A 27,795-nucleotide genomic window follows, 5' to 3' on the forward strand; every position below is an offset into this window, starting at 1 on the left:
ATCAATGACAAAAAGAAAGACAAAACAAGCAATTCACAACAACTTAAAAATGAAAATGCTTGAAAACAAATGTCACTAAGAAACTGAATTTGGGGCTGGAGAGATGACTCAGAGGTTAACAACACTAATTGCTCTTCCACAGGTCCTGAGTTCAATTCCCAGCAACTACATGATGACTCGCAACCATCTGGCTCACACTAAGTTCATGTTCTCAGACCCAGGAACCCACTATTATTCTCATTGATAGAAACAACCTTGCTCAACTCCTATGTCAAAATTTGATTGGACAATGCTGCAGCCCATCCTGCTTCCCCTCGCTTTATGGTTTTATCCTTTAAATATACTGTACAAAAGTCCCTCTCAGGTGTCAGTTCAGCTCCCGAGTCTCTTTTGCAGCCCTGATCAATCAGTAGCAGTTTGATTACAATACATTTTTGTCATCTGCATTGATGTAGTGTTTGAGTTATGTTGAATTTAAGCAGATGGCATCATCAATCTTACAGAGAGCCACCTGCTTCTGCCTCCCAAGTGCTGGGATTAAAGGTATGAGGCACCACTGCTTGACTACTTGTGTTATTTAAATTAAAAACAACTTCTTTCTTTTCTTTTTTTTTTTTTTTTCTGACTTTCTTCTTTCTCTTATACATCACAACCTTAGTTTCATCTCCCTCCTGTCCCCTGAGTCCCAGCCCCTACCTCCCCTCTGCTCCATGTCCTCCCATCCCCCATCCATTCCTTTTCAGAAAAGGGCAGGCCTCTCCCATGGATATCAATCAACAAAGGAATATCGAGTTACAGTAAGACTAGGCACCTCCCCTCCTACTAAGGCTGAAAGAGCCAATCCAGTAGGGGGGAAAGTCAAGAGTCAGAGACAGCCCCTGCTCCCACAGTTAGGAGTTCCACAAGAAGACCAAGCTACACAGATATAACATATATGCACAGGGCCTGGCTCATTTATTTTCTTGCATTGTGCAAAACATGAATTTTAATCTGGCTGTTCTTAGTGTTTTCTTTTAAAAAATTTAAAATAAGCTTTACTATGAAAAATGTGCAAATGAAAACCATCATATACCAAAATTAACTATCCCCAAAATCTAAACATCTCAAAAAACTTCCATGCAGTTAGAATAGTCATTTTTTAAAATTTCAAACATTTTTATTTTTAAATTACAATTTAATTTGTTAAATTTAAATTTTTTTCTTTTTTCCCTTTTTTATTATTAATTTATTCATATTACATCTCAGTTGTTAGCCCATCCCTTGTATTCTCCCCTTCCTCCCTCCCGCTTCCCCCTCATTCCTCTCCCCTATGTCTGTGACTGAGGGGGACCTCCTCCCCCTGCATATGCTCATAGGGTATCGAGTCTCTTCTTGGTGACCTATTATCCTTCCTCTGAGTGCCACCAGGCGTCCCCATCCAAGGGACATGGACAAATATGGGGCACCAGAGTTTGTGTGAAAGTCAGATCTCCTTCTCCACTTAAAGGTGGAGAATGTCCTGTCCATAGGCTAGTCTGGGTAGGGGTTTGAAGTTTTCTGCCTATATTTTCCCTGGCTGGTGCCATAGTTTGAGGAGGACCCCAGGGCCCAGACCCGCCTGTAGTTTTCCAGGACTCTCTGGATCTTTCTATTTCCTCATTCTCCCAGGCTTCTCACACCTGAAGTCTCAATAGGATGTCCTCTCCTCTGACCCACTTCCCTGGTAGGTAAAGTTTTTCATGGGGACGTACCCCTTGGACTAGTGTCTCGATATAAGTGAGTATATACCATTTAACTCTTTTTGCTTCTGGGTGAACTCACTCATTATGATAATTTCTAGTTCAATGCATTTGTCCACAAATTTCGGAAATTCCTTGTTTTTAATAGCTGAGTAGTATTCCATAGTGTAAATGTACCACAGTTTCTTTATCCAGAATAGTCATTTTTAATGCAAGTTTTGAGCAACATAAATGATATTCATTTGTGGTGTGTGTGTGTGTGTGTGTGTAAAATTAGACTTACTTGGTTTTGAAGCTTGATTTTTGCCGTTGTTTTCTTTGCTTGTTTTGGGTTCTTGATGACAAGAAAACTCTGTGTAACCCAGGTTGGCTTTGAACTCATGGCCATGCTCCTGTCTCTGCCCCCAAGTGGTGGGATAACAGGTATGAGCCATCAAACCTGGAAGAGTTCAGTGATTTCATAATTTTAATAATGATATGTTTTAGTTTTATATTTATCTATTTGTCTGATGATGCTAAGTAATTACAAGTATATAAAATTACCTCACACTTTTCTATAATTCATTGGTAATCTGTTTGTTTTCAAAAATTGTTTTTCTCTGTACTTTGCTGTGGTTTGTTTTCATCACTGGAATCAAGCTTTTAACTTTTCTTTTTGACATAGTACAACCTACCATTAATCTTATTGTGTATGTTTTTCTTGTCATGCGTTATAGTTTTTAATTTCCACCACTTTGATTTGGTGCTTTGGGATAGTTCCCTAACTGAGTTTAATGCAGTCAGTCTCTCTGCTTCCCCTTGAACATATGGTACACAGTTATAATTACTGTCTTAATGTCTTTGTCTTTAATTCTGACATCTGTGTCATTTCAGGGACAGCTCGATTAATTCATTTTTGTCATCTTTATGAATAATGTTTCCTACATTTCTTTACATGTCTGCAACATTTTAATTAAATGCTAACCATTGATTTTCACTTTTGTTCTTTAATTGCTATATTCTGATACATATCCTTGAGCTCCATTTTAAAACATTTTAAAATCTCCTGAGCGCAATCTAATTCTGTAGAGTCTGGCTTTAAAGATTTGCTGGGTGCGAGCAAAGCAGCATTTAACCCAAAGGTAATTTTACTTTACTTATTAGTCAAAATATTAAGAGTCTGTACTTTCTCATCTTTCAGGTTCAGCGTATCTGGTTTTATGTGAGGTCTTTGATCCCTTTGGGGTTGAGTTTTGTGCAAGGTGGTAAGCATGAATCTACTATGATTCTTCTACATACAGCTGGCCTGATTGACCAGCAAAATTTGTTGAGGACTCTGTCTTTTTTCCAGTGTGTATTTCTGGCTTCTTTATAAAAAATTAGGTGTCTATATGTGTGAGGACTTACATCTGGGTCTTCAGTTTGAGTCCATTTATCAAGAAAACAACCTAATTTTTAAAAACGTTGTACAGATCTAAGCTGAAAATTCTCAAAAGGGAAAACCCAAGTGGCTGTGAAACACTTAAATGCTGAACATTTGTTTAGCATCTTTAGTCATCAAGCAAATATAAATCAGAACTACTTTGAAATTTTGTCTTACACCTGCCAGAATGGCCAAGATCAACAAAACAAGTGACAAGTGTTGGTAAGGATGTGAAGAAGGAGACCACTCATTCATTGCTGTTGGGACTACAAACTTGTACAGCCACCATGGAAATCAGTGTAGCTGTTCCTCCAGAAGATGGTAATAGATCTACCTCTGAGATCCAGCTATACTAACTACTCTTGGACGTCATATATCCAAAAGTCGCTCCATACTACCTGAGAGATACTTGCTCAACTATGTTCATTGCTTCTTTATTCATAATAGCCACGAGCTGGAAGCAACCTAGATCTCCTTCAACAGAAGAACGGATAAAGACAATGCGAATCACGTACACAATGGCGTATTACTCAGTTGTGGCACTCTTTTCCTCCTATTGGGTTCCCTTGTCCACCCCTGTCTTGTATCTTTTTTTATATTGTTTGGTGGTTATTTCTTGGAGCCCTGATTCCTTCTGAAGGGAAACAGAGGGGGCATGGATCTGGTGGAGAGGGAAAGTAGGGCTAGCTGGGAGGACTGGAGGGAAAGGAAATTGTATCAGTATGTATTGTAATAAAGAAGAATCTATTTTCAATGTAAAAAGATTTAAAATTTCAGGTAAACGCATCAAAGTAGAAAAAAAAAAAATCATTCTATTGAGGCAACTCAGACCCAGAAAGAGAAATATGGTTTGTATTTTCTTATATGTGGATATTGGCTATTATGTCAATAATAGCCAAACTATATTTCACAGAGGTTTGGAATACATTACTAAACTATGGAAGAAGATAAATCTCCCCAGGAAAGGCAAACAGAATAGACGATTATGGATGTAACAGGATCAAGTTGTGAGGGGAAGGAAAGAGGGAGATGAGGGAAGGAATTCCTGAAAAGACAGCTCAAATTAAGGCCATCTGATAGCGGTATGGAAGCCCAATACAGTAGAAGCTTCAAAAAGTGTAAACATATATAAAGGTGACCAAATGAAATCTCTAAGTAATGGGGGAGACAGGCCCACTGGCCATCTCTTGTTACTAAATGAAGCTTCCAGCACCAGGAACAGCTTACATCTAATTTAGTAGTTGGGCAAAGAGATCCCATGGTGATTTCCAAATAACCCAAGCCAGGCTGCTCTCCATAAGGACCCATTGCAGAAGATGACATCTATACAACCCACTGAACATAGAGAAATTGAGCTGGTTTCTCTGTAACATATATATATATATATTTTTTTTCTGAATATCTTTGGAACAGGAAGGTAATCTGCATGCTAACAAAACAGAATCATAAACAACAACCCAGCTACAAATCCTTTCATTTATGGTGTCCTACCTGCAAGATACGCAAGTGCAAATGGGTGTGGAACAAAGCTTGTGAGAATTACCAACCAAGATCTGATTTGAATGGGTGATGAAAGACCTGAGGCTAGGTGGCCTGGAAACCTAAGATAAAACCAAATACTGCTGTTCAAAAAAAAAAAATGTCAATAAAAGGACTCTCAGTGACATTCTGTTGTGGTTATTCATCAGTGTCTGACAAAGCTCTCACAAGAGAAGTTTCCTCCTGCAGCAGACGGGAACAAATACAGAGCCACAGCCAGACATTATGCAGAGAGCGAGAGACCTTGGAACACTCAGCCCAAAATGGGATCTCTCCATCAGATCCCTTAGGACTCAGGGAACTCTGCAGAAAGGGAGGCAGAATGAGTGTAAGAGCCAGTGTCTACACCAAGAAAACAAGACCTTCTAGATTAACTTGATCAAAGCTCATATGGACTCACAGCGATTGAGGCAGCATGCACAGAGCCTGCATGGGTCTCCCCCGGGTCCTTTGCTTATGTATATTATGGCTTCCAATTTTATGTTTTTATGGGATTTCTGAGTGTGCAAACCACTGGATCTCTGATTCTTGTGCCTTCTCTTGTGCTCTTCTCCATCGGTTTGGTTTTGTCCTATTGTGTTATGTTAGGCTTTGGATTATATTGTTATATTTTATTATTACTCCTTTGAAGCCTGTTTGTTTAATAATGAGAGACAGAAAGGAGGTGAATCCAGATGGGAGGGGAGGTGGGCAGGAGCTAGGAGGAGTAGAGGGAGAGACAATGATGATCAGAGCATATTATGTCATAAAAGTATCTATTTTCAATAAAAGGAAAAATACTACGGACTGTAATGCCCAATGTCCCATGAATTTGAAGGTTTTTCAATCCACCAGCTGTGGTGGATATACACCATGTCTTTCCCCTTGGAAACTAGAAGACTGCTCTCCTTGTTGCTGTATTTGGTTACCTTCCTGGTCTCAGGCAGGTTTCTACACCCATGCCTTCATCAATAGGTTTAGAAACTGGAAGTTTCCCGAGACTTCTCTGTGTTCTCCCTGTTCTTTCCCACACAGGGCCTCGGGCAGTATACCAGCCTTATTCTCCATGGGCTCACCTCTGTCTCCTGGACTCAGTCTGTTTACTGGCATCTCCCTGGGGTTTACTCCTTTGTATTATGGCCTGGAGATGCAAGCCCAGCAAAGATTAGTCAGCATTTGAAAGTTATTTTCATTGGAGAAAAATTCTAGACTTGTAGATTCCCTCCTTATTTTAAAGTTAACACCTTTTGCCTGAACTCTGCTTCCTTCACTTGGTTGTACACAGTATGTCCTTTATTCAGTTGCCCGTGCTGTGTCTTTTAGTCTCTGGCTGCCTTTTAAGACATTTGAGCATATTTTTTCTCTTTGTGGGGCACTTATGTGTAATGGGTGTTCATGGAGGCCAAAGGTCAATATAGGGTGTCTACTTCAGGTGTTTCTCATCTTAGTTTTTGAGACACAGTCTCATTGCACCCAGATCTCGTTGAATTGCCTGGGCTGACTCGCACGTTCCCAGGCTACTCTTGTCATGGCCTCCTCCCAGGGCTGGGATTACATGCACACACTGTCCTGTTCTTTATGTGGACCATGGGATTGAAGTCAGGTCTTTATGGAAGCTCTTAGTGACTTATACATCCACCTGCTCCCCTTCATTCTGTTGTTTATAAGTTCCTATTTCATAGCTCAGTTGGCCTGGAACTTCTTATGAAGCACAAGCTAGTCTAAAATTTGGGGTCTTCCTGCTTTAGCACTAGAATTACGGCGTACACTACCACGAATTACTCTCTGATATTTATTTGTTTATTTCCCTTTAAAGTTGCTGGATCTGAATCCATGTTCTTATGCATGCTAAGGAGCCTCTCTGCCAGTGATATACATCTCCAAGTACAAGAGCTTCTTTCTGCCATGTTGATTTTAAGCAATGTGGAAATTAGGAAGTAAAAAGAAACAAAAGGAAGGGGCTAGAGCCAAGATGTCTACCAGATGCCCAAATATCTCCCAGAGTGACCTGCTATGGGTTCCCCTCCCGCCACGTGCACTTGATAATCCACTCAAGTTTTGAGTCCTTAAGTGGATTAAACCATTGCTTTCACCGGAGCCTTCATAGTGTGTATTCATTGCAGACACCCACGGGTGTGTGTTTTACTAATCTAGCCATCTCTCGGTCTGATAAATTTGACAGTCTTTTGGGACTCTCCTTATTAGCTGGCTTTAACTTGCTCTAAAATTCATAACTGCTTTATTTGTTTTTTGTGGCATTTTTCTACCCATTTTAATTCTAGATGATATCTCTTTATCTTTTTGTTCAGACTGAAATATCTAATATGCTGTTAAATCAAATGCAATGTGTTTTCAAATCATAGTCATTGGACTTTTCAGTCATTGTTTTTAATATCTCTTATTAATGGTTACATTTTCTTTTACCACGCTGAATGTATAATGCACACACATTAATCTTTAATATTCTTGCCCTATTGCTTCTACCACATTTATCATTCTTCAATCTGTCTCTACTAAGTGATTTTTCTCCTCTTTATGGACAATATTTCTTTTCATGCATTTTTAAAAATTAGATGTCAAATGTCTGAATTCTATACTGGTGTAGCATTTGCTGCCCTTTAAAAACTCTGGATTTTGCTTGGTGGTGTAGTAATTATGTGAAAACAAACTGATATTTTCAAGTATTGCTTTAAAGGATAATGAGTCATATCTAAAACCACCTTTTAATATAGGGCTAATTGGCCCTGTGGCTGAAGTAATATGCTTGTCAGGATTCCATTCACGCTGGCTGAACAAGGAGATCTCTCTGTTCAGCCTTGCCTAGGTGCCTATTTCCAGCCCTGTTGAACTGGAGTGGTCTTTCTGCTTACCCTCAGTGGCTGCTCCTGTGGGCAGTGTCTTCACATGCATCTGCTTCTTAGAACAGGTGATAACTCACGGTCCTGTGGAGATGCACAGCTCTTATTGGACTTAATCCCTCTTTGCTATCTTTCCCTGGATATCACCCACTTTAACTTCCTGACCTCCTGACTCAAGTGTCCTTGACTCAGAGAGTCCACTTGACAGCAGGGGCAGAGACACAAGGTCCTTGGTGTCTCCCACAGCGGTCTGGGGAGTTCTTCTCAGAGAGCTCTGTTCAGGAAAAATCAGGTTCTTGGCATCAGTGCAAAACAGACTTTGAGGATGAGCCAGTATAAAGCAGAGATAGAGGTTACTGAGATTTTTTTAAGTAGATTATAAACACGAAGATGGAGAAAGAAAGAGTCTCTGAATAAGTAAGTTTCTTAAAAAGTCTTACTTGGTTGTCTTCACAATAGCCATAGGTACCAGTTTGGTGGATTTTGAGGTTTTTAGAACTATTTTAAAGGAAACTGAATAATGAGAAAGTGGTTCCAGGGCTGTACTGACAAGATTGCAATTGAGGAGGTAAATGTTTAGGCCACAGAGGTGCAGGAAGTGAGGACAGCTTCAACTTAAACAAGGTTTCTTTGAGACTCCCAGAAACTATGAATTTCCAAGTCACATATATTCAGGCAGTCAGCCTGGGTCATTGTTATTTTAGCATAACATATCTGGATATGAAACAAATGCTTTATGTCAGCCGGCTTCACAGCAAATACCTCTTGTGCTGAAACTCTTGCTCTAAGCTGGAGAGAGTTTGCCCCTCATTACCATGTGAGGGCTCATTTCCCTTAGTGTGTCTTCCTACCTTTTCCTGTCTTCATATCCTCCTTCATACTGTGTTTGGTTTAGGTTTCTCTTTATATATTGCTGCCTAAGAAAACACCTCGTAGCTGCAGGCTGGGACTATCAAGATCTCTCCTTGCTTCTGCCAGGGATTGCTGTCCAAGGCCTAGAAACCAGTCTGACAACCACTTTAAAGCCTTCTGCAGCTTCTAGAAGCCACCTGTAGTGTTTGGCTCAGACCCTTCTCCTATTTTCAATGCCTGGAGTCTAATACCCTGTTGCCTTCTGTCCTTGGCTGAATTTCTTTTCCCTCTTCCTTCCTCAGCCATGTTCAGGCACTGACTACATTGGACACACTAGAAAATTCTGGATATGTGCCCTAATTTAAGGTAATCCAATAAGAAGTCTTAAATTCTTCTTTTAGCTGGGTGTGGTGGCACACGACTTTAATCCCAGCACTTGGGAGGCAGAGGCAGGCAGATGGCTGTGAGTTCGAGGCCAGCCTGGTCTACAAAGTGAGTTCAAGATAGCCAAGGCTACACAGAGAAACCCTGTCTAGAAAAACCAAAAAAAAAAAAAAAATCTTCTATCATATTGGGGTAAACAAATATATGTGCAAGTTCTTGGGGTTTGGGGTGTGAATACCTTTGGTGGGCCATCATGCCACTCATCACGTGACATATCTGCTGTCCAGCTTCCAGCCAGGGTGACATGTGAGGACATAAGTCTTTAGTTCCCGACCCAGACAGTAATCACAATTCTCCTCCAGTGTCAGGATTGAGCTTCTAATTTTTGCCTTCTGCATCTCTCAAGATAGTACCTGATTAGGACTCATATAAGCAAAGAGAAGGACATTATTATAGTCAATTTTGTGTTGCTATAATGAAACACCATAAACAAGTACTTTATAATGAACAGAAATTTTTATTAGTTAATTATTCCAGAGGCTGCAGTGTCCAAGATTAAAGGTCTGGTATCTAGAAAAAGCCTTCTTGCTGTGCTATTTCATGGCAGAAGTAAAAAGGAGTGGGAAGAGAAAAAAGAAGGGACAGTAAGAAACAGGGAAGGAGAGAGGGAGGGGGAGGGAAATAGAGAGAGGAAATAAGAGAAGAGAGAGAGAGGAAGAGGGAGGGAGGGAGAGAGGGAATGAGAGAGAGAGAGAGAGAGAGAGAGAGAGAGAGAGAGAGAGAGAGAGAGAGAGAGAGAGAGAGAGAGAGAGAATATGCCAGGCTCATTTTTAAAAGGAGCTCATTCCCACTGTAATAGGATTAGTCCATTCTTTTTTTTTTCTTTTTTCTTTTTTTTTTATTAATTTATTCTTGTTACATCTCAATGTTTATCCCATCCCTTGTATCCTCCCATTCCTCCCCCCCCCCCCCCATTTTCCCATTATTCCCTTCCCCTATGACTGTTCCTGAGGGTGATTACGTCCCCCTATATATTCTCATAGGGTATCAAGTCTCTTCTTGGCCACTTGTTAGTCCATTCTTAAGGGCTAATCTCTCATGGTCAAATCACACTTGAAGGTTTTTATCTCGGTTGCAGTAGTGATTAAAATTCCAATACACATGCCTTGGAGGGCACATATAAGCCACAACAGGCACAGAAAACTCAGGCACATGATCTTGACTGATTCTCCACCTCGTTCCATAAGCTATAGTAGTTTCTAAGACTTGTAGAAGAAAAAAGAGAAGCCACAAGAGTCTTCCAAGTTTATTATATAGGCATAAAATTTTATTAGTGGTAAAGAAGAGCTGACTAGTATGGCTATTCTTTTCCTGTGAAGCTTATAGATCAGTAATAACTCACTATCAAATCTAGCATAGTGTGGGGCAGAAGAAGCCCAAGAAAGTAGCCAAAGGACTTGCTAGGAGGTTTGTTAGAAAAATGGGCCCCACTTACAAACGACTTGAAAAGTGAAGGAAAGAACAGACCACAGGTCAACCCAGCCTCTGATCACCTAGTCCAGTGAACACCTTATTGAGGCTAGATGTGGCCAGATCTACCTCTTTCAAAGACCTGAAGCCACAGGCCCTAGCGATCACATCCCCATCAACAGATGAATGCCTTGAATGACGGAATAAACAGCAGCGTTGCAGATGGTGATGGAGAAGGAAGAGAGCTTTTTTTTTCCCCTACGACATCAGCCATATGGAAGGAGCTTCAAGCTAGAATTGTGATAATGATCAGGATTTAGGAGCCAGCTGGTTATTCTGATCTGGCTGATATGCCTCCTCTCCCCCACTCTGCTGTTTCACACTGAAGGAGGAAGATTGTGTTGTTTCTACACTTGGCTGTGACACTGGGCCAGAGCGAGCAATGGATTATATCAGGTCTCATGGGCTAGGATGGTACCTAAACCTGCCAGCCTAATGAAAATATCATGCAGGCCCACTGAAAGCAAGGGTAACTAATTCATTTTCCTATACTGCCACTATCTATTTCCCATCTTCTCTGTCCTTCATTCATTAAAGGCACCCCCACCCCTGCCACCACCATGCAAAATACTAATCCAGAAACAAAGAAGAACAGCGACATAAAAGAACAAAGCCAGCCAGAGACTATATATGTGTATGTTATCTTGGGTCTAGTCCTTAAAATCCTGGCTTTCATACATGTTCTATCAAGTTCTAGCAGAGACTTATATAAACTGATTCTGAGCAATTTTCCAACAGCATTGGCTTCCTGTGTTGCCTATAGCTATTTTCATCATATTTGTAACTGTTTTATTGCATGCTCTATGTGTATCACTTGCTTTCTCAGTAAAATAAATATTGTAAGGGGGTCAATTAGACTTAGCAAAGACGAGAAAACAAATACGCAAAGCATGCCCTTCACAACACATGGCACACTTAGAGGGAAGCACATGGAAAGTGCTGTAACTGAAGCCTTGAGAAAAAAAGAGCTCCAATTTTAACTCATGGCTTTGCCGCCACAGCATCAATACCAAATGCATTATTAGGTCACTAGACCCCGATGAGGTGAGAAAGCACTTCAAACACCTCACTGGCTTTAGGCTCCACCTCCCTGGCTGGCCACATTTCCTTTTCCTTTAAACCACTCTCCCACATCTAAGATTGAAATAATTGTTTTATAAATGAATGCTTCAGAGAACAAAGAACAGCACAAGCGAGGTTCCAAGGGACCAGTTGGCCGTCCTCCAAGCATCTTGGGGTGCTGTGTCTCATCCCGGTGGAATGAAGCTCTACAACTGCTCTTCGGATCTTCCACATCAGCTCAATGTCATTATTCTTCTTATGTCTCCTGTCATCTTCAGCTCCTACCTGCCAAACCTTCCCCTTGTGAAGCTCCCAGTCTTTGCTGCTGGCTTGGATTTTAAAAGCAATATTTGTTAAGAGTGCTTGCTGGTGTACCAGGCAAAATGCATCTCTGAGCTATTTGTTATTCGTTGGTGTTGTAGTCCTTCTCCCTGGGTATTATTTGTCAGGTCTTAAATAGGAGACAAGCCAGGGTCTGAATTAGCAAAGGTTTCCTAAGCAGCAAATGAAGTGAACTGTAGTACCGATCTGGAACCATCTAATTCCAAAGGCCTTTGACATGATGAGTTCACTGCCTCATATTATAACTAAAAGAGAAAAAAAAAATATGTAGATGGACTTTTGGAGGTACATAGAATATAAGAGACCAGCTTTGATCCTTTCAGTAGTTAATTGTGCCCATCCTGATCTCTAGTCCCACATACCAGGGATGAGGAGGGATGTGCTTCCTCCCCCTGTTGGCTAACATAGCAGCTGCCTTTACTCAGAACTACACTTTTCTCCTGTTTTTTACGTCCCTCCTTTTCAGCCATCTAGGTGGCATATCCTGGCACGGACTAAAATCTCCTTTCATCATCCTAATAGCGACAGTTGCTCTGATAACCAAAGACACCCTGATGTCTCCAGGAAGACCTAGAGAGTTACCCCTTGTTTGCAGGTAAATCATGAATCATTAACTATATTAACATACCAGAACATCAGCAGGATTGCAATAATGCTAACTACTGCAAAGCACAGCTGGTTCCCAGGGAGGGTGGGGATGATTCACCACCTGCTTAATAAAGCCCAGCCTCATTTCCTCCCCAGCTCAAGGGGATCTAAACTTCCACTCTGGCAGCCTGTCTCGAGGTGGGAGGGGCCTGTGCATGTCTGGCCTAGAAGAGGAAGTACCTAGCAGACAAGCCTGGGCAAATACCATCTTCAACTATGCTCTACTCTCTCTTTGCTTTTCTCCTGGGCACTGGCTTAGGTGGGTGCTCTCCCCTCTACAAAGCCTCCCTTCAAATCTTTGTTCTTTTCCCAATACCTTTAACCTAGAATGCTTGTTGCTCCCTTGTTTTCTCTTGACCACATTGCCCCAAGTGGTGAGAGAAAAATGGGGCCTTTCACGCCATCACAGTATTGGCTCTCCGTTTTTGTACCTCTTCGAAAGGACTTGTCCCCCATTGCCCTATAACATTTCTCATCCTGGGCTCTTCCAGTGTGCTCCTGGGGATTGATTCCTTGTGCCAGAGCCACACAGAAGGGAAAGTGTACCACCTTCACAAGGAGAGACAACCAAGCTTGGGGGGGCCTCCGGGCAGTGTTCTTTAAATGACCCTTTATCTTTTTTTCAGGTGTCAGTGCTCAGACTATCCAACAATGGCCAGCTTCCAAGGTGCAGCCTGTGGGCAGCCCACTCTCTCTGGAGTGTACCGTAAAGGGGACATCAAACCCCTATCTCTACTGGTACTGGCAGGCCACAGGAGGGACTCTCCAGCAGATTTTCTACTCTTTTAGTGTTGAAAAGGTGGAATCAGTGGTGCCACGGAACCTCTCCGCCTCCAGGCCCGAGGATGGCCAGTTCTTCCTGAGAGCAGAGAAGGTGCTCCTCAGTCACTCTGGTTTCTACCTCTGTGCCTGGAGTCTCACACTGAGTGGGCTGGGGCAGACATCTGTGCAAAAACCACACCCTTTCTGTAGTCCTACCACCATTACTAGGAACCCTCACCAAGGATGGGTGGAGGGGGTTTGTGACTGAGTTTCTGGCTGATAGCCAAATTGAAGTCTGGAACAACAAAATGATTCACATCAGAACTCTCTAAGGATATTGATTAAATTCTTCATTAAGTGACTCACATGTCGAGAACCCGTGAGTTGCCCACACAAAGCAATTTCCAGTTTATGGTATCAAGTAGTAGGAGATCATATACCAGCCGTCAAAGCATGCTACCATTGCCTAAATACCCTTCACTCATTGCAAATTGCTATTTAGCTATAGCACACATGCTTGTGGACATTGTGGCTGAGAGGTGTGCGACTTACGTGTGTCTGTATGCGATGCCAGGTGGACTGGTGAACAAGTAGAAGAATCTCATGAAAGTCAATTAACTTCATCTTCGGGAGTCTCTCTCTCCATCATTCATCTTTCTGCTGTGGCTGGAAAGTTGATAGGGGCTTAGATCTGAGACGTTCATCATGAAGGAACAAGATGTCATTAGACAGCGATGCAGGACAAAAGTTAATGTGGAGAGGTTCTTAGCCTTTGAGTAAGACCAAATGTAACAGTTAGTATAGAAAAATGTTCACTCAGGAATTATGACTGCTGCTTGGGTTTTTTGTTTGTTTATTTTTATTTTTTATTCCTCGTTTGTTTTGTTAAAATTCTACTGTGTAAACTGGGCTTGCCTCAAGTTTGAAGCAATCCTCGTGCCTCAGCCTCACAAGCATGTGCCACCAGGTCCAGTAGTGGTCTTGTCATTTTAACTTTGCAGTTCTTCTGTCTTTTATTTTTTCTTTTGTAGCAAAATAGGGTGGAGAAAGACAGATGGTGGCATAAGAAATGCAGGAGACTGAGGGTAAAGAGGTGTGTGTGTGTGTGTGTGTGTGTGTGTGTGTGTGTGTGTGTAATAGAAAGGTTTAAAGGAATAATGACTTGGATGGGAATGAAAAAGAGGAGAAGAGTGATGTGTGGTCGGAAAGAGATGCACTGGTTACCTTGGCAACTGAGATTCCTTTAACCCTCATTCCTCCCTAGACCATATTCTAAAAGGGGAGGTTTCCCTAATGTCTCTTGTTCTCCACAAGAGGGCACAAGAAGTCTTAAAATCCTCTGCTTCTGGCATCGCACACACATATCTATCTAAGATGATTTTGTTTTATGTTTATTTTCAGTATCATTTAATGTGTGGAGGAAAAATCAAAAGAGAGATTCTGAATGATCAACAAAACACTGCACAATATCCAGAAAACCCTATTACACTTGAGGGATATCCTGAATGGAAAGTAGCTAGGGTACAGAGAGCCATCAAAGATTAAAACAACGAAGCACATTAAAGATGGTACCAGGCAAACTCACAAGTAAAACTCACAAGTAAAAATTACTAGTTACTAAGACTTAATGGGAATTATGTAGTCTCTCTAGATCTCATTTTCTTCACCAGTAAATGTCACATGCATAGATTGTTAGAAATCGAGTGAGATAGTGTTTTGCAAGTACTATTACAAAGTCTAATTTTTGGCAAGTGTCCTTTTCCTCTCTTGAAGCTTACAAAGTACTTTGATAACAGTTCCACATTTTTAAACATCATGCAACAAACATTACAATGCAAAATGCACTCGTGTGACAAACCCATGCCAATTGGCACATGTGCTGTGTCTGCTCTGAATCGGTCCTGCCTCATTTCTTTTAGAACTCTAGGCAGCCTCAGGGTCTGTCTTCAGAGAGAAACATCACAAGTGTTTGCACTCATCAGGCAGTGTAAGTGATTGACTCTAGACTGAAGTTTTGTTCCCCGGAGACTCTGCAGATAAATTTCAGAAAACTTACTTAAAAAGAAGAAACAATTTTAGTTAGATTTGATAAAATTTCACTTTTAATAAAAGAGTTGTGTGACTAGAAACACAAAAATCTCAGTGATAGAGGATGAGCAAAAATAATTCCTGATGATGGCTGAGGGTAACCTAGCATACTCATTGACAAAGAGAAGCTGTTTAAGTCCTGTTGAAAACCATGCACACACACTAGAACAAGTTAGTGTCTTGCATATAGTTATCTGCCCCTATCTGTGAATAAGGATCCTACTGCCATAATTGTTTCCACAGGACTCAGACCCCACAACCCCAATCAATACAACTGTAAAGGAAACAGGACGGCGCTTTCAGGGTGCCATGTCCTAATCACAGGTGCCTCTTCCTGCCAACATCAGTGTCATGCATCCATGGCTCCTTTCTAGGATAACTGCAGGGACCCTAGTTTGAATTTTGAGTTTACAAGAGTACTGAGATCACTGTTCCCAAATATCTCATTGCCCAGTGTTCACACATGGGCCACGGAGGACCAGGGAAGTCAGAGAAATTCTCTGCAAGAGTCTTAGCCATTATGGGATTGACCGGGGACTCTTGACTGCTTTGGGATGGTAGAGAAAGGCCTAGCCTTGGCAAGTTGCTGATGGTAAGACTGGGCTACTTCATATAATTTCCCAAGGTTGTATGCTTAAGGTTGAGTATTTAATGGGCAATTAGTGGACTGTTCCAGGGTAGGATTGGTTTGTTATAGATCTTGTGACTTTCCACCTCCTTGTTTCCAAAGGTCTTCCTGTCCATTATTTCCTGTATTGCATGTAGTCTTCCTCATCTTACACACATGGCACAGGAAATACAAAACACATGCACTTTGCAGGCCTTACTCACAAAGGATACACCTTAGCAAAAATCAGCCAACAAATGGGGCAGAGACAACAGTCCACGTGTCAAGAGGCTATCCATTTTGCACCCTGTTTGTTATTTAGACCCTGCTCTGGAGACTCATGGCATGAATGGACTCTCATCACATTAGCAGGAGATGGAGGAAGCATATGAAGAGAGGTTGGAGGGAGAATGGGGCCTGGTGGGAAAGAGGGAGTGTCAGAGTGGTGTAGAGCCAGAGGAACCCTAATGAGGTCAGAGCAGTTACAGCAGCTGTCTCCATGTGCCTACTTCAGGCTTCTGTTTCCTGTGTGACCTCCAGCAGGTGTGAGATAGGTTAGATGGGGCGGGGCTTAAGCTGAGATATATGGATTCCCCATTAGAGACCCCCCCCTCCCCTCTTGTTCTTCCTCACTGTCATGGTGATAGCCAGAGGCCGAGGTAGAAAGGACCACATTATAAGGGCTTGGGGGGCAGGATGTGGCAAGTGTGGTTCCCAAAATGCTCAGAATGTGAGTGAGGGGAGGAACTTTCACAGGCACCCCAGATGTAAGACCTGGTAAATGTCAAACCACATCCTGTTGTGACTCCCTGAGATGGAGCTAGGGCAGGTGGCTGTTCTTACTTGGTGTTGATGTTACTTAGAGATAAGCGGCCTGGCAGCCAGAACTGGGCTGAGATACCTCCATCCCCTCCCCCATAGTCTTCAGTAACCTACAAGATCCCAGCATGTTTCTCTTCACTTGCTGATGTTTTGACGCAAAGCCATTCTTCTTAACACTATTTTCTTGTCATGGTCCTCTGTCTCTTTCCTGGAAGAGGCCAAGGAAGCAAGTGAAAAGGATTGCAAAGTGCCTAGTTAGCTGTGGCACTCAAGATCAGCACTGTTCTATTCCAGGTCCGATACCTTGTAAGACATGTCACAGATGTGTGGGTCTGAAGCTGGGAAGCACTCAGATTCCCCCAGTTACCACCATCTCAGTGCTACAAGGCCTGCCGAATTGTAATCACCAAACCAATAAGCCAAGCCAGAAGGTTGCTTATGGAACACCCTGGTTCACCGAAATTGAGGGGGTCTGGAAAGCTGGAGATGACAAATTAATAGTTCAGCATCCTGCAGCTAAGGACAGAGGAGAGCGGAAAGCTGATTCTCTTATTTTTAGGAGGTCCTGGACTCCAGGCAGCATGGAGAACGTGTGTTCCACATCAAGCCGAGATCTTGCTGCGATTTTATGAATCACTTGGATAAGAATAAGGAAGACAAAACTGTCCCATCTGAGATAGTGTGAGGATGGAGGATAAATATAATGAACTACAGAATTAGAATTGTGCAGAGGCTAGATAAGTTGGAAGATTCACCAAAGATATGTGAGAAAACTCAAGTACTTTTTGTTCTCTCCCACACCGTTGGAGACAGAACAGCAATGGTTTGCATGGGCAGAGGGAATGTACAGCTCAGATGCAGCACACATATAGATGGACTAGAGATTTGAGTCACAAGTGATCTCTGAGTCAATGGCAGGATGCAGATACAGAAAGCTGAAAAGTTGCCCCACGCAAATGACACCTAAGCCATCCGAAAACAAGGCGTAGGTAGAACTATCTCTCTCTTCACCCTATGTGGGTCATAACCCAGCTGCTGTTGAGCAGTGCTTTCTGAACGACAAAAGAAAGCTGAAAAGTTTTCACAAGAAAGAAACTGATTTGTGGAGAGAAAGAAGTGCTCAGAACAGTGCGTTTGAGGGGAAAAAAAAAATAGGAAATTGGCAATGTTGAGCCTGGAAAAATATATTTAAGGGAACATAAAAGATAACAGTTGATAGTTATTGCCTGTGCCATGAACTCTAGACACTGTATGGATGGAGTAAGTGACTGTGATTGAATCTATTTAACACCAGGAGAAGCTGAGTCTTTCTTTGGTGGCCACTTATGTACAGTCACATAGCTGGGAAAGTAGAGAAATGCAGATTTTGGGGGCCTTTAAAGTCTATGTTCATGGTTTTTAAAGTGAAGATTTTCCCTCTTAGGTTTAGGTAGTCCTATTGAAGGATTCCACGTGACTTCTGAAGCCTTCTTAGGGGAGCAGAATTATAAGCAGAGGGAAATACGCACGGTAAAACTCGTGGATACTTAAATACATAGCAATTCTTCATAGAGCTGCCCAGGGGCTGAAGGATGTAGCCAGACAAGTAGAAAACTCTTTGTCTGGGACAGGTAAAACTACATGGGAAGAGTAGGAGGGATCAATACTGTGCTGTTGTTGCTCTGTAACACACAGGCGGTTTGTGACAGTAAGGTCCAATTAAGACCAACCAATCTTATAGTGAATGTGTAGAGCTGTAATTGCTGAGGAGTCTTAAAATTTGGACCTGGTGTCACTGTTTCCAAATCCATCCCTTATATCAGCAATGAGTCTGGCTACAAGGAGCCGAGTGGCTGGACTATGGCATGGTCTCCCTGTCATAACACTCTTACATTCATAGATGAGAGCTGAAATCAGTTTCCCAAAAATCTGATGAAGCTTTGGAAACAGACACAGTAGTTAGCCCATTTCCACATCCTCTGATGACCAACAGATAGTGTTTTCTCTTCTCTGAGATACTTGCCCCCCCCTCCCCTGCCCCCACCCCCCCCCCCCCCCCCCCCCCGCGACCCCAGGCAGCCTTCTTCAGAGAACAGGTATAAGAGATGAAAAGACTATGGATAGAGAGAGAAGATAGAGACGTAGCTAGGACTTAGGTGGTGAGAATAGTGAGCTGAATATATCTTGTCTGCTGGGAGGCAATGTTTCAGCTAACATGTAAAATTGTCATAGTAAATCTAAGGAGAGGCAGAACAATAGGAGTTATTAGAAAATGAAGGGATTTTTGATCTGCAGATATACACAGGGAAGAAGGCTTTCAGAGAAAAAAGAAAATATACAACCTAACAAAACGGCATGTCTTTTGTTTGGGTCCAAGTTTCCTGAGTATGCTGAGAATTGACCTATGGGTTTTAGCTACCCTTCTATCCCCAGTTCTCTATATGGAACTCTGCCTAGGTATTTGTGTTTTCATACAGAAATTCTTCAGCAGAATATCTCGAGAGCAAATCCTCCACTTCAACACCTATCCCTGGTCAGAGTGACCTCATGAAGCACTCTTACATAGAACATGTGGGACCATGAGTCACACAGTTATTTCTGGCCCACTACAAAGAAAAAAAAAGTGGGAAATGGCTCAAAACAAGAAATAGAGGACCCATGTACTACATCAACTCCTTTTCTCCTTTCTCCTAGTTGCTTTCTTAAGGAAGGACAAACTGTTGTCTTCCTGATGATCCTACAGACTCATGTAAGCCCTCAAGCTTACATGGCCCAACACTGAGTACTCTAGTGGGAAGATCTCCATGAATACTGGTGCCAATACGAAAATTCCTCTGGGCATATGGAAATGACTCCAGTGCTATCCACATAAGAATCCATTTTTCCTCCAGGAAATTATCGTTATCACACAACTACCAGATGTTCGCTTACCCTTCATAATTGACAAATCTATGATGGCCATGAGGTAGTTAATCTCTTAGAGTGCTACCTATGAGAAGACATTTGCATTTCATGACATTGTGATAAATTAGGGGACTTACTCTCTTCCTTTCTTCCTTTTTCTTTCTTTCTTTCTTTTCTTTTCTTTCTTTCTTTCTTTTTTTTGTTTTTGTTTTTGTTTTTTTGTTTTTTTGAGGTAGGATTTCTCTGTGTAGCCCTGACTGTCCTGGACTTGCTTTGTAGACCAGGCTGGCTTCAAAGCCGCTGCCTCCCAGAGTGCTGTGACTACAAGCCTGTGCCACCATGCTGAGCCCACCAGGAATTCTTTTAGAGCATGTTTTATGTAAGTGTCTTCAGGCAGGAAGCATCCTTTACCTCAGCACTGGTGCCACACGTACAGTTTGCTGTGGACTCCGTCTTACATTCTACCTACCTTACTGAGATACAAGTTGTATCAAACCTGAGTCCAGAGCAAGTGAGCCTGTTCAGATCAATGAAGAATCTCTCTAGTGTCTCCCTTTGCAAAAATAACTCTGGACCCCACTGATGTTTCAGAACCTGTATCCTGAGATGGCCTGCACTCTGGTCTTATCAGAACAGTCAGGGTTCACGCTCTGTGTCCTAGAATCACAACTCTTCAGTAGCCTCTTTACACTCCCTTGTCTTTGATCCTACAAACATTGTAAATACTGCCACCTTAACCATATTTGCCCAGCTTACCCTCAGGAAAAATGGAAAGGATTCCTAGATTGGTTCAGAAGGATCAACTGCTTCTAGAGCAAGATGGAGATGGTAGAGATTAACTTGTGAGGGTTGTGAGTGTTGGGATTTGTTATTTGGGGCAGACGAGGACACTGCAATTACTACTTGCAGAGAGATCTGGAGGCTTCCCTTGGTCATGCCCAGTGTTGGATGGGAATGAGGATGGGGTACACTTTGCAACTTCATCTCTTTCATGTTCCCTGGACTGAGAGGGTAAATTACTCTTGGCCGTGTATCTTCCAAAGGGAAAACCTGTTGACAATCCCTAGGGTATCAATCAGTAACTCGTCCCACAATCTGCCATCTCTTAATGTGCCTGTCTTACACACCCAAAAGAAAACAGCCACGAAGCCTTCAGACCCAATTATCTCTCACGTGGGGTTATCCTCCCCCCACCTCCACTCTGGGGTAGTGCTAAAAGTGATTAGTCCTTGGCAGATCTGTTTATTCACACCCTGTTCTCTAGCACCCCTCCCAAATCTAGCCTCTCTGGTCCACACAACATCCACACTTTCTCCAAAGCATTTGCTTGTTCCTCTCATGCACTTATCTTCCCACCCTGACGTGAGAATGGAAACACCACATGTGCTTCACTGTCTCCATAGGTCTAGGGAGTGGGAAATGTCTTTTTGTGGATGCAGGTATAAGGCCTAAAGCCTCCGTCCTCATTGTTATTATATATTTTAGCCATAACCAAATCAACATCAGCAAAACATGCATAAATAACAAAGATAATGACTAGATAAAAAAAAAACTCCACAAAACTATAGTGCAATTTCAGGTATGAAGAAAGATACCACTTATAGATGTACCCAGAATGTGATGGCCTCCCAGGCTGACTCTGACATGACACTTATCCTTTCTGGGCTGTGAAAATGCCCAATCTGGAGCCCTGCTACTGTATTTTCTGCACACTCAGTGTCTTGCAAGGAATGATGTGCTTCTAGAATCATGCCTACCCAGAACCCCTGAAGGTGGCTTTATTTGGAAAAAGGCCTTTGAGGTGACTCGTAGTTAAAGGGCTCAAAATGGAACTGTTTAGGATTTTAGGTGAGCCTCAAATCCGGTGATTCCTGTCTTGATGAAGGAAAAGAGAAGGGCACTTGAAGGCCAAGGCAGAGAAGGGAGAGAGGAATTGATGAGCAAGTGCTGAGGAGCATGGGGACAAGGGGATCAAGGAAGGACATTTTCTCTTAACTATCAGAGAACACGGACCTGCTGGCAAGGTGATCACTTTGGACTTGGGCCCTCCGGGATTGCAAGATAATTGATTTCTACCACTCTAAACCACTCAGTGCCTCTATGAGGCGCATCTTGCCCATATCATGTTAGGAACCCTGGAAAACTGACATGCTGTGGCACTGAGGCAGTCGCAGTGTGGTTCTTTCTGTAAGCCCTTTGCCAGAGTGTATGAGAAGCTGCTCCAGGGCCGCTGTGATACCACGAGTAAGCACACCATCATGGTCACTGCTGGGGAGAAGCTTCCAAAATCATTATCATTGGGAAAAACATACTGCAGCTTCAGTGGTTATTATTTGTTCTGCGAAGCATAGTTTCTATGGTCATGATATAGGGAAATAATTTGCTGATAGTGTCATTTTCATGATAAGCACATGTGCCATAGTCCAGCCTAAGGTCCAAAGACGGTGAGCAGCAGTCTCAGGAAGGGACTTCTTCATTGTCCTTTCTCTTTTGCTTTTAGACTTTGCTTCTCACCCCCACACCAGTTTTGATGTAGCTGCTCTCATTGGTCTGTGCTATCTCTTCTCTAATCTCAGGCAAGTATATTGTTCTATTGTGATTAGTAAACCTCACAGTTTACCCTTCCAAGGTAACTGTCTCTGCCTGAGGAGCTGTACTCAATGTCCTCAGCCCATGGTGGTCTGGTCTCAATCTGACAGGGAAATCTACACATTGGAAGGGTTTCACTTCACATGGGAAGCTTTAATCTCTTTCAGCTCCCCCCTCCACCCAGGTCCTGTCCCTGTGTACCATGGTCTGGGGGCCTTGAGAGTCTAGACCTCATAGATCAGTTTTCAATTTTTGTTCTCTTCCCTAAGACCTCAGAGAGGTCTGTAGATGTTAAGTTAAAACTTTCAAACCAGATAAGCCAGAGATATTAAGGACAGATACAGATAAAACCCAAAGATATAGCAAAAGGAATCAAACTTTGTAATTGAGAAGTGCTGCAATCCATGGGTCTGTCTATCCTCTGCCCTGTACTGGGTGGGGTTACGATGAGTGGTAATTTTTCTTCCTCTGGCCTTGTGCTACTGGTGTGCCAGAGCCTAGTTGCTGCTCTTCAGACAAACGACTCACTGGAGGATCTAGGGTACACAGGGGGGAGAGGAATTTTTTGGCAAGAAAGCAGATTAGACACACTGTTTGCCTTTTCAGACCAGTAGGAATGCCAGAAACAGTAGGATTCCAAAGAGACTGCTGAGACACAATGAGGCCCATTTTTTATTAATTTAGACTATTTCAAGTGTCAAGAGGTCAGTTTTTGGGAAGTGATGAGGAAGGATGGGTACCCACAGAGGAAGTCAAGACAATGCCTTCGGAACAGGGATCGGAAAAGGTGCAGGAGAATCGTGGTCAGGATGAAGAACAACTCAGGATGCACGAGAGTTGGTCTCAGGATTTTTTTTTCTTGGCCTGAGAAAGAAAAGACACTGTTGGACCCACCCTCCCCAGAAGCCATGGATTGGGGGGAGCAGGACACACAAGGTAGATCTCAAGTATGCTTTTGAAGAGAGCTCCTTGGTTCCCCTCAACCCACAGGAGTGCATACATAAGCACCCCTGCATTTTCTCTTTGTTCTGTCTTCCTTAAAGTCATTTTGAGATGACAGGATACATCAGGGCTGGGTCCACCTCTGATCTCCTTACAGTCCATATTCTGTAGTCTATACCCTCCCTCCAAGCCCTTGCCCTACCTATCCTACCGTTCTTACCATGGCCATCAGCACCAGGACACTGACCAGCACAGCATACAGGGCGGCCTTCCCCAGGAGGATCTCATAGAGGATGGTGGCAGACAGAACCCCCTGATGATAGGATGCTGTTGACAGAAAGGAAAGTTAGTAGACCTGTGACCAGGTAGATTTGGGTATCCTCAACCCTACTGTCTGTAGGGTCTCTGTGCCCTATTTTCAGAGCCAAGGCCATGGCAGACCTAGAGAAAGCGGGAGGCTTACTCACCTGAAGTGATTCCACACTCTGAAAGAAAACAGAAGGAGAAAAATGGGTGAAATAATACTGCTTGGTGGTACTGAGCATTGAACAATGGAATTTAAACCGGAACTCAAAGGCCACAAGTACATGCATGTCATACATGTGTAACATAGTCCCCACACTGTCCTCTGATGCTATATGACAAGTGTGAGACACTTTCACAGTGAACCTAAAAATCTAGAACTAGTGATGGGGCTGAGACATGCTGGGCTGAGTGGTAGGTATCAGGAAACCCATCAACACATCTCAGAGAGACAAAAGAACTAGGGACCCGATGGGCCTGAGCTGCCCCACTGTTTCACACTTTAACTAAGTACTTCTTGGGAGGAAGCATATACTATGTTTTTTTTGTTTGTTTGTTTGTTTTTGTTTTCGTTTTTTTGACACCATGTCTTTGATCATCATTCCCAACACCCTGGCTTTTTCCTGGATCTGTTCATTGCTTCTACATGGATCTTTTCATTTTTTCTAAGCACTGGTGCTGTTTAGTCTTTTCAACAGCACCCCAGGTCCCACTTACTTGCTTGGCCCCAAGCCTCTGCACTGATGTTCTGTGTGACAGGTTTGGGTGAGTCCCCTGTCCACTGATCTTCCTCTGTAAGTCCATAGAACTGCACTAGACAGCGGAAGTGGTTGCGAGGATTGTGCCAGAAGGTCGCAGAGACCCTCAGGCGGCTGCTCAGGCTGTAGGTCAAGTTGTTCTTGTAGGGCTGAGGGTCTGTGCTGACCCCATTGCTGACCTTGTTCCCGTTCACCCACCAGCTCAGCTCCACATGGTCCGGGTAGAAGCCCCTGGCCAAGCACACGAGGGTAGCCTTTTGTTTGTCTGTGATCTCTGCTTCTGATGGTTCAAACAAGGTGACCTTGGGTGGGCTCACCTTGCTCAGATCCTCTGGAAAGTAAACATGGGTGGAATTAGTATTTTGCTGACCACTGTCTAGATCAGGTAGGGGCTGAATGTAGGTAGTCCAGGTTGGCCTGACAGTCATGGTATTTTCCTTGCTTCTGTCTCCCCAGTGGTGGAATTACAGATGTGGCCTTAATGGACATTGCCTTTGCTCGGGCTAATACCTCACTTTTTATTTAGCAATGCACCTAGGTCTTTATACGCTGGACTAGAAGGAAATGTTAATATTCTTACGTTTCTCTATGGTACTTGACTCTATTAACCTCACTGCTATTGGTCTCTCTAGTTTTACCCTTTCTCAGTGATACTGGCTTTGGGGTTCTCCCAGCCTTCCATGGGAACCATGGGGTTCTTTTTTCAGATTCAGCTATCATTTAGTCCGTGTTGTGGAAATCAAAGACTTGCCTGAGTCAAGCATGTTGCTCTCTATTGTATGAGTTAACACCATAGTCAGGAGAAATATAAAAAATACCCCCCCATTATACCCTGAAGTGTTACTTGTGTAACTCCATAGAGAGGCTGGAAGCAGCTACATATCCATGTGTGTGTGAATCCCTGAGGATACTTGATAATTGCCTATAAGAGTGAAATGGACTTTAGTGAGCTGCTGCTGGTATGTATGTGATTTGCTTGTTAACTGTACTAGCTGTGGGTAAAACTGTAAGATTTCTCTTCCCTCATTTCAAACCACCTCCCTCTCTGTATCCATAAAATTGTTTCACACTTTAACTTACCTAAGCTTACCTTATCATCAAAGGGCCAGGATTGTATTTCAGCCTCATCTGGTGATAAAGTCTGGCTCTTTTCTCCATCCCACCTGACCACAGGGACCCAACATTTTTTTTTAGACACAATTTAACATGGTCGAGTTCCCTTTGGATCCAACTTTACATTTCAGCCACTAATGGGGTCCACTGTTGTCATGGTTACCAAATAATGCAGGGTCATATATCCAGGCTGTGAATTATTTCTCTTCTAAAGCCTTGGCCCCTACTGCCAAGTGGTATTTTAAGGTCCATTCTAATACTGGGATCCTAAAGCTGTTCAAACGTTTTTCCTTATCTCTCAGGCTAAACATTTCCACTTTAATGTGTGCCTGAAATCAATAAAATCCCTTTCTGATGTCATCTGTCTAGCCTGGATACATGGTGGGAGAGTGAAGCTTTTAGGTTAGGATTCAGGTGAGTAAACGGAGCGTAAATAGACCCGAGTGGGTAAATTCCTCCTGCCTCATGGGAAGGTGTGGATCCTGGGTATCCACGTAGAGGGAAAACAATGGATAGAGTTTAAAAATCGCACACCAACACCCCCAGACTCTTTATCCTTCTGTTCTGGCTTATGTGCCTGTCCTTGGTTTCTTACTCAGCACACTCTCCTTTCTTTTCTTTTCGTCTTTCTTTTATTCTCTCTCTCTCTTTCTCTCTTTCTCTTTCTTTCTTTCTCTCTTTCTCTCTTTCTTTCTTTCTTTCTTTCTTTCTTTCTTTCTTTCTTTCTTTCTTTCTTTCTTTCTTTCTTTCTTTCTTTCTTTCTTTCTTTCTTTCTTGTTTTTCGAGACCGATTTTTTTTTGGCTGTCCTGAACTCTAACTCACAGCCTGCCTCTGCCTCCCAGAGTGCTGGGATTACAGGAGTGCGCTACCGCCCGCCAGACTCCCCTCCTTTCAAAAGATTCTCTTTTGCCTGGTCTAAAGTTCAGAGGCACGACCTCTGAGAGTAATCTCCCTGTCTTTATCTGCCCTTCAGTTCTTTGCGTTCCCGCTATTTATTTTCAAAACCAAGTTTGCTCCAAGCGTCCTGATAAATCCTTTCTCCACTGCCCGCTCAGTGTGTACACAACTCAGACAAAAGAGAAAGAAACCGACTCTGTCTTGGCTTGCGAGTGCAATGCTTGGCACCCAAATACTCTGCCTCACCCATTCCTCCCAGAAATGTTGAAATTGAGAGCTGTCTCTTACTACTCCTCTGAGAGCCTTAATCCCTGTCTACCCCAAACTCCCCCAGGGACCCAGGAATTAGGGCTGGGGGCGCGCAAAATGTCCGCATCTTACCTAAGACCGTGAGCCTGGTGCCTGGACCGAAATACTGCTCATAGGAGCACAGAGGCGCAACCCCACACTCAAACCAATGCGACAGAGAGCTATTTCCCACTTTAAGGACAATCTTTCTGCTACTCAACTTCCCGCCGGGGTGCAGTGTCTCGGAACCCAGTGCAAAGACGCCAGTAGCCCCGGGACTCGCCAGTGCATTTGCCAAAAAGCACATCTTCCACGATTAGCTGGCTGCCAAGCCCGAAAGCCAGGAAAAGGACAGCACAACCCTGTGACTTCCCACAGAAACGCGGCCAAAGGACCCGCGGCCCACCGCAGCCCCAACCCGCTGCCAACGAGCGCGTGGGGTCCCAGCTCACCTAACACGAGCAGCCGCGTGCCTGGCCCAAAGTACTGGGTCTCTTGGTTCACAGCCCCAGAACCCAGCACAAAAACGTACCCCAGGCTCACCTAATACCGACAGCCGGGTGCCTGCACCGAAGTACTGGGTGTTTTGGCTCACAGCCCCTTGGCACAGCACAAAAACTGGGAAGCTGGTTAAGGCGATTCCCTCCATCGCCCCCCCCCCACCCCCCCCAACTACCTCTTAACTTACCGAGCACAGTCAGTCTGGTTCCTGGGCCAAAATATAGGGTGTCTGTACTCACAGCCCCCAGGCTCAGGACAAAAACCCAGTACTGCCTACTCCTGCTGTCCCAACCGTGACTCAGATCCCATCAACCACGAGTGCTCCACTGATCCCGTCATCCAACCCAGAAATCCTTCCACCCAGGCAGGTCAGCTCAGGCCCAGAGGAAGCTGAGCAGCTGTTCTGATCTGCCCATCTTACTCCCCCCACAGTATTCCAGCTTCTCTGCTTACCCAGCACTGTCAGCTTGGAGCCTTCCCCGAAGTACTGCTGCCCGGTGTTAGCACAGTTCAGGAGATGCTGGCAGAAACCCTGTCTTCCCTGATTCAGGGCCTAGGATAGCTCAGTGTCCACACTGCTAAGGCTTTCTGGCTCCTGGGGTTTTCTGACTGATTATCCTATCTTCCCTCCCACCTGTGTGGCCTCTCCTTCTTACCTAGGACCGTGAGACGTGTCCCTTGTCCGAAGAACTGTTCAGCATAGGAACACAGCAGAAAAGGGCTGCCAAGAATTCTTCTTCCTTCGCATAGATGCAAGGTTACCCACATTCTCCACCTACCTCCAAAATTAGCAAGGCAAATCTTGACATTGCATGAGGCCAGTCTTAATTTGAAGAGGAGATAGGACTTTATGGTGAGGAATTAATATCCATCTAACTCACTTGGGAGATTGACACAGTGAATTTGAAATCAGAAAGCTTCCTAGTG

General features: G+C 43.4%; 1 gene segment (V, D, J or C); it reads right to left on the reverse strand.

The window, feature by feature from the left end:
- Positions 1-18,345: 18,345 nt before the first annotated feature.
- LOC127194821 (T-cell receptor beta-2 chain C region-like) lies at positions 18,346-27,020 on the reverse strand. The segment is given in 5 exon segments: positions 18,346-18,510; positions 23,219-23,334; positions 23,475-23,492; positions 24,028-24,399; positions 26,911-27,020. Coding segments are annotated over 5 exon segments (777 nt in total).
- Positions 27,021-27,795: the final 775 nt, after the last annotated feature.

This window comes from Acomys russatus, chromosome 10, assembly GCF_903995435.1.
Source record: "Acomys russatus chromosome 10, mAcoRus1.1, whole genome shotgun sequence".
In the NCBI taxonomy this organism is placed as follows: Eukaryota; Metazoa; Chordata; class Mammalia; order Rodentia; family Muridae; genus Acomys; species Acomys russatus.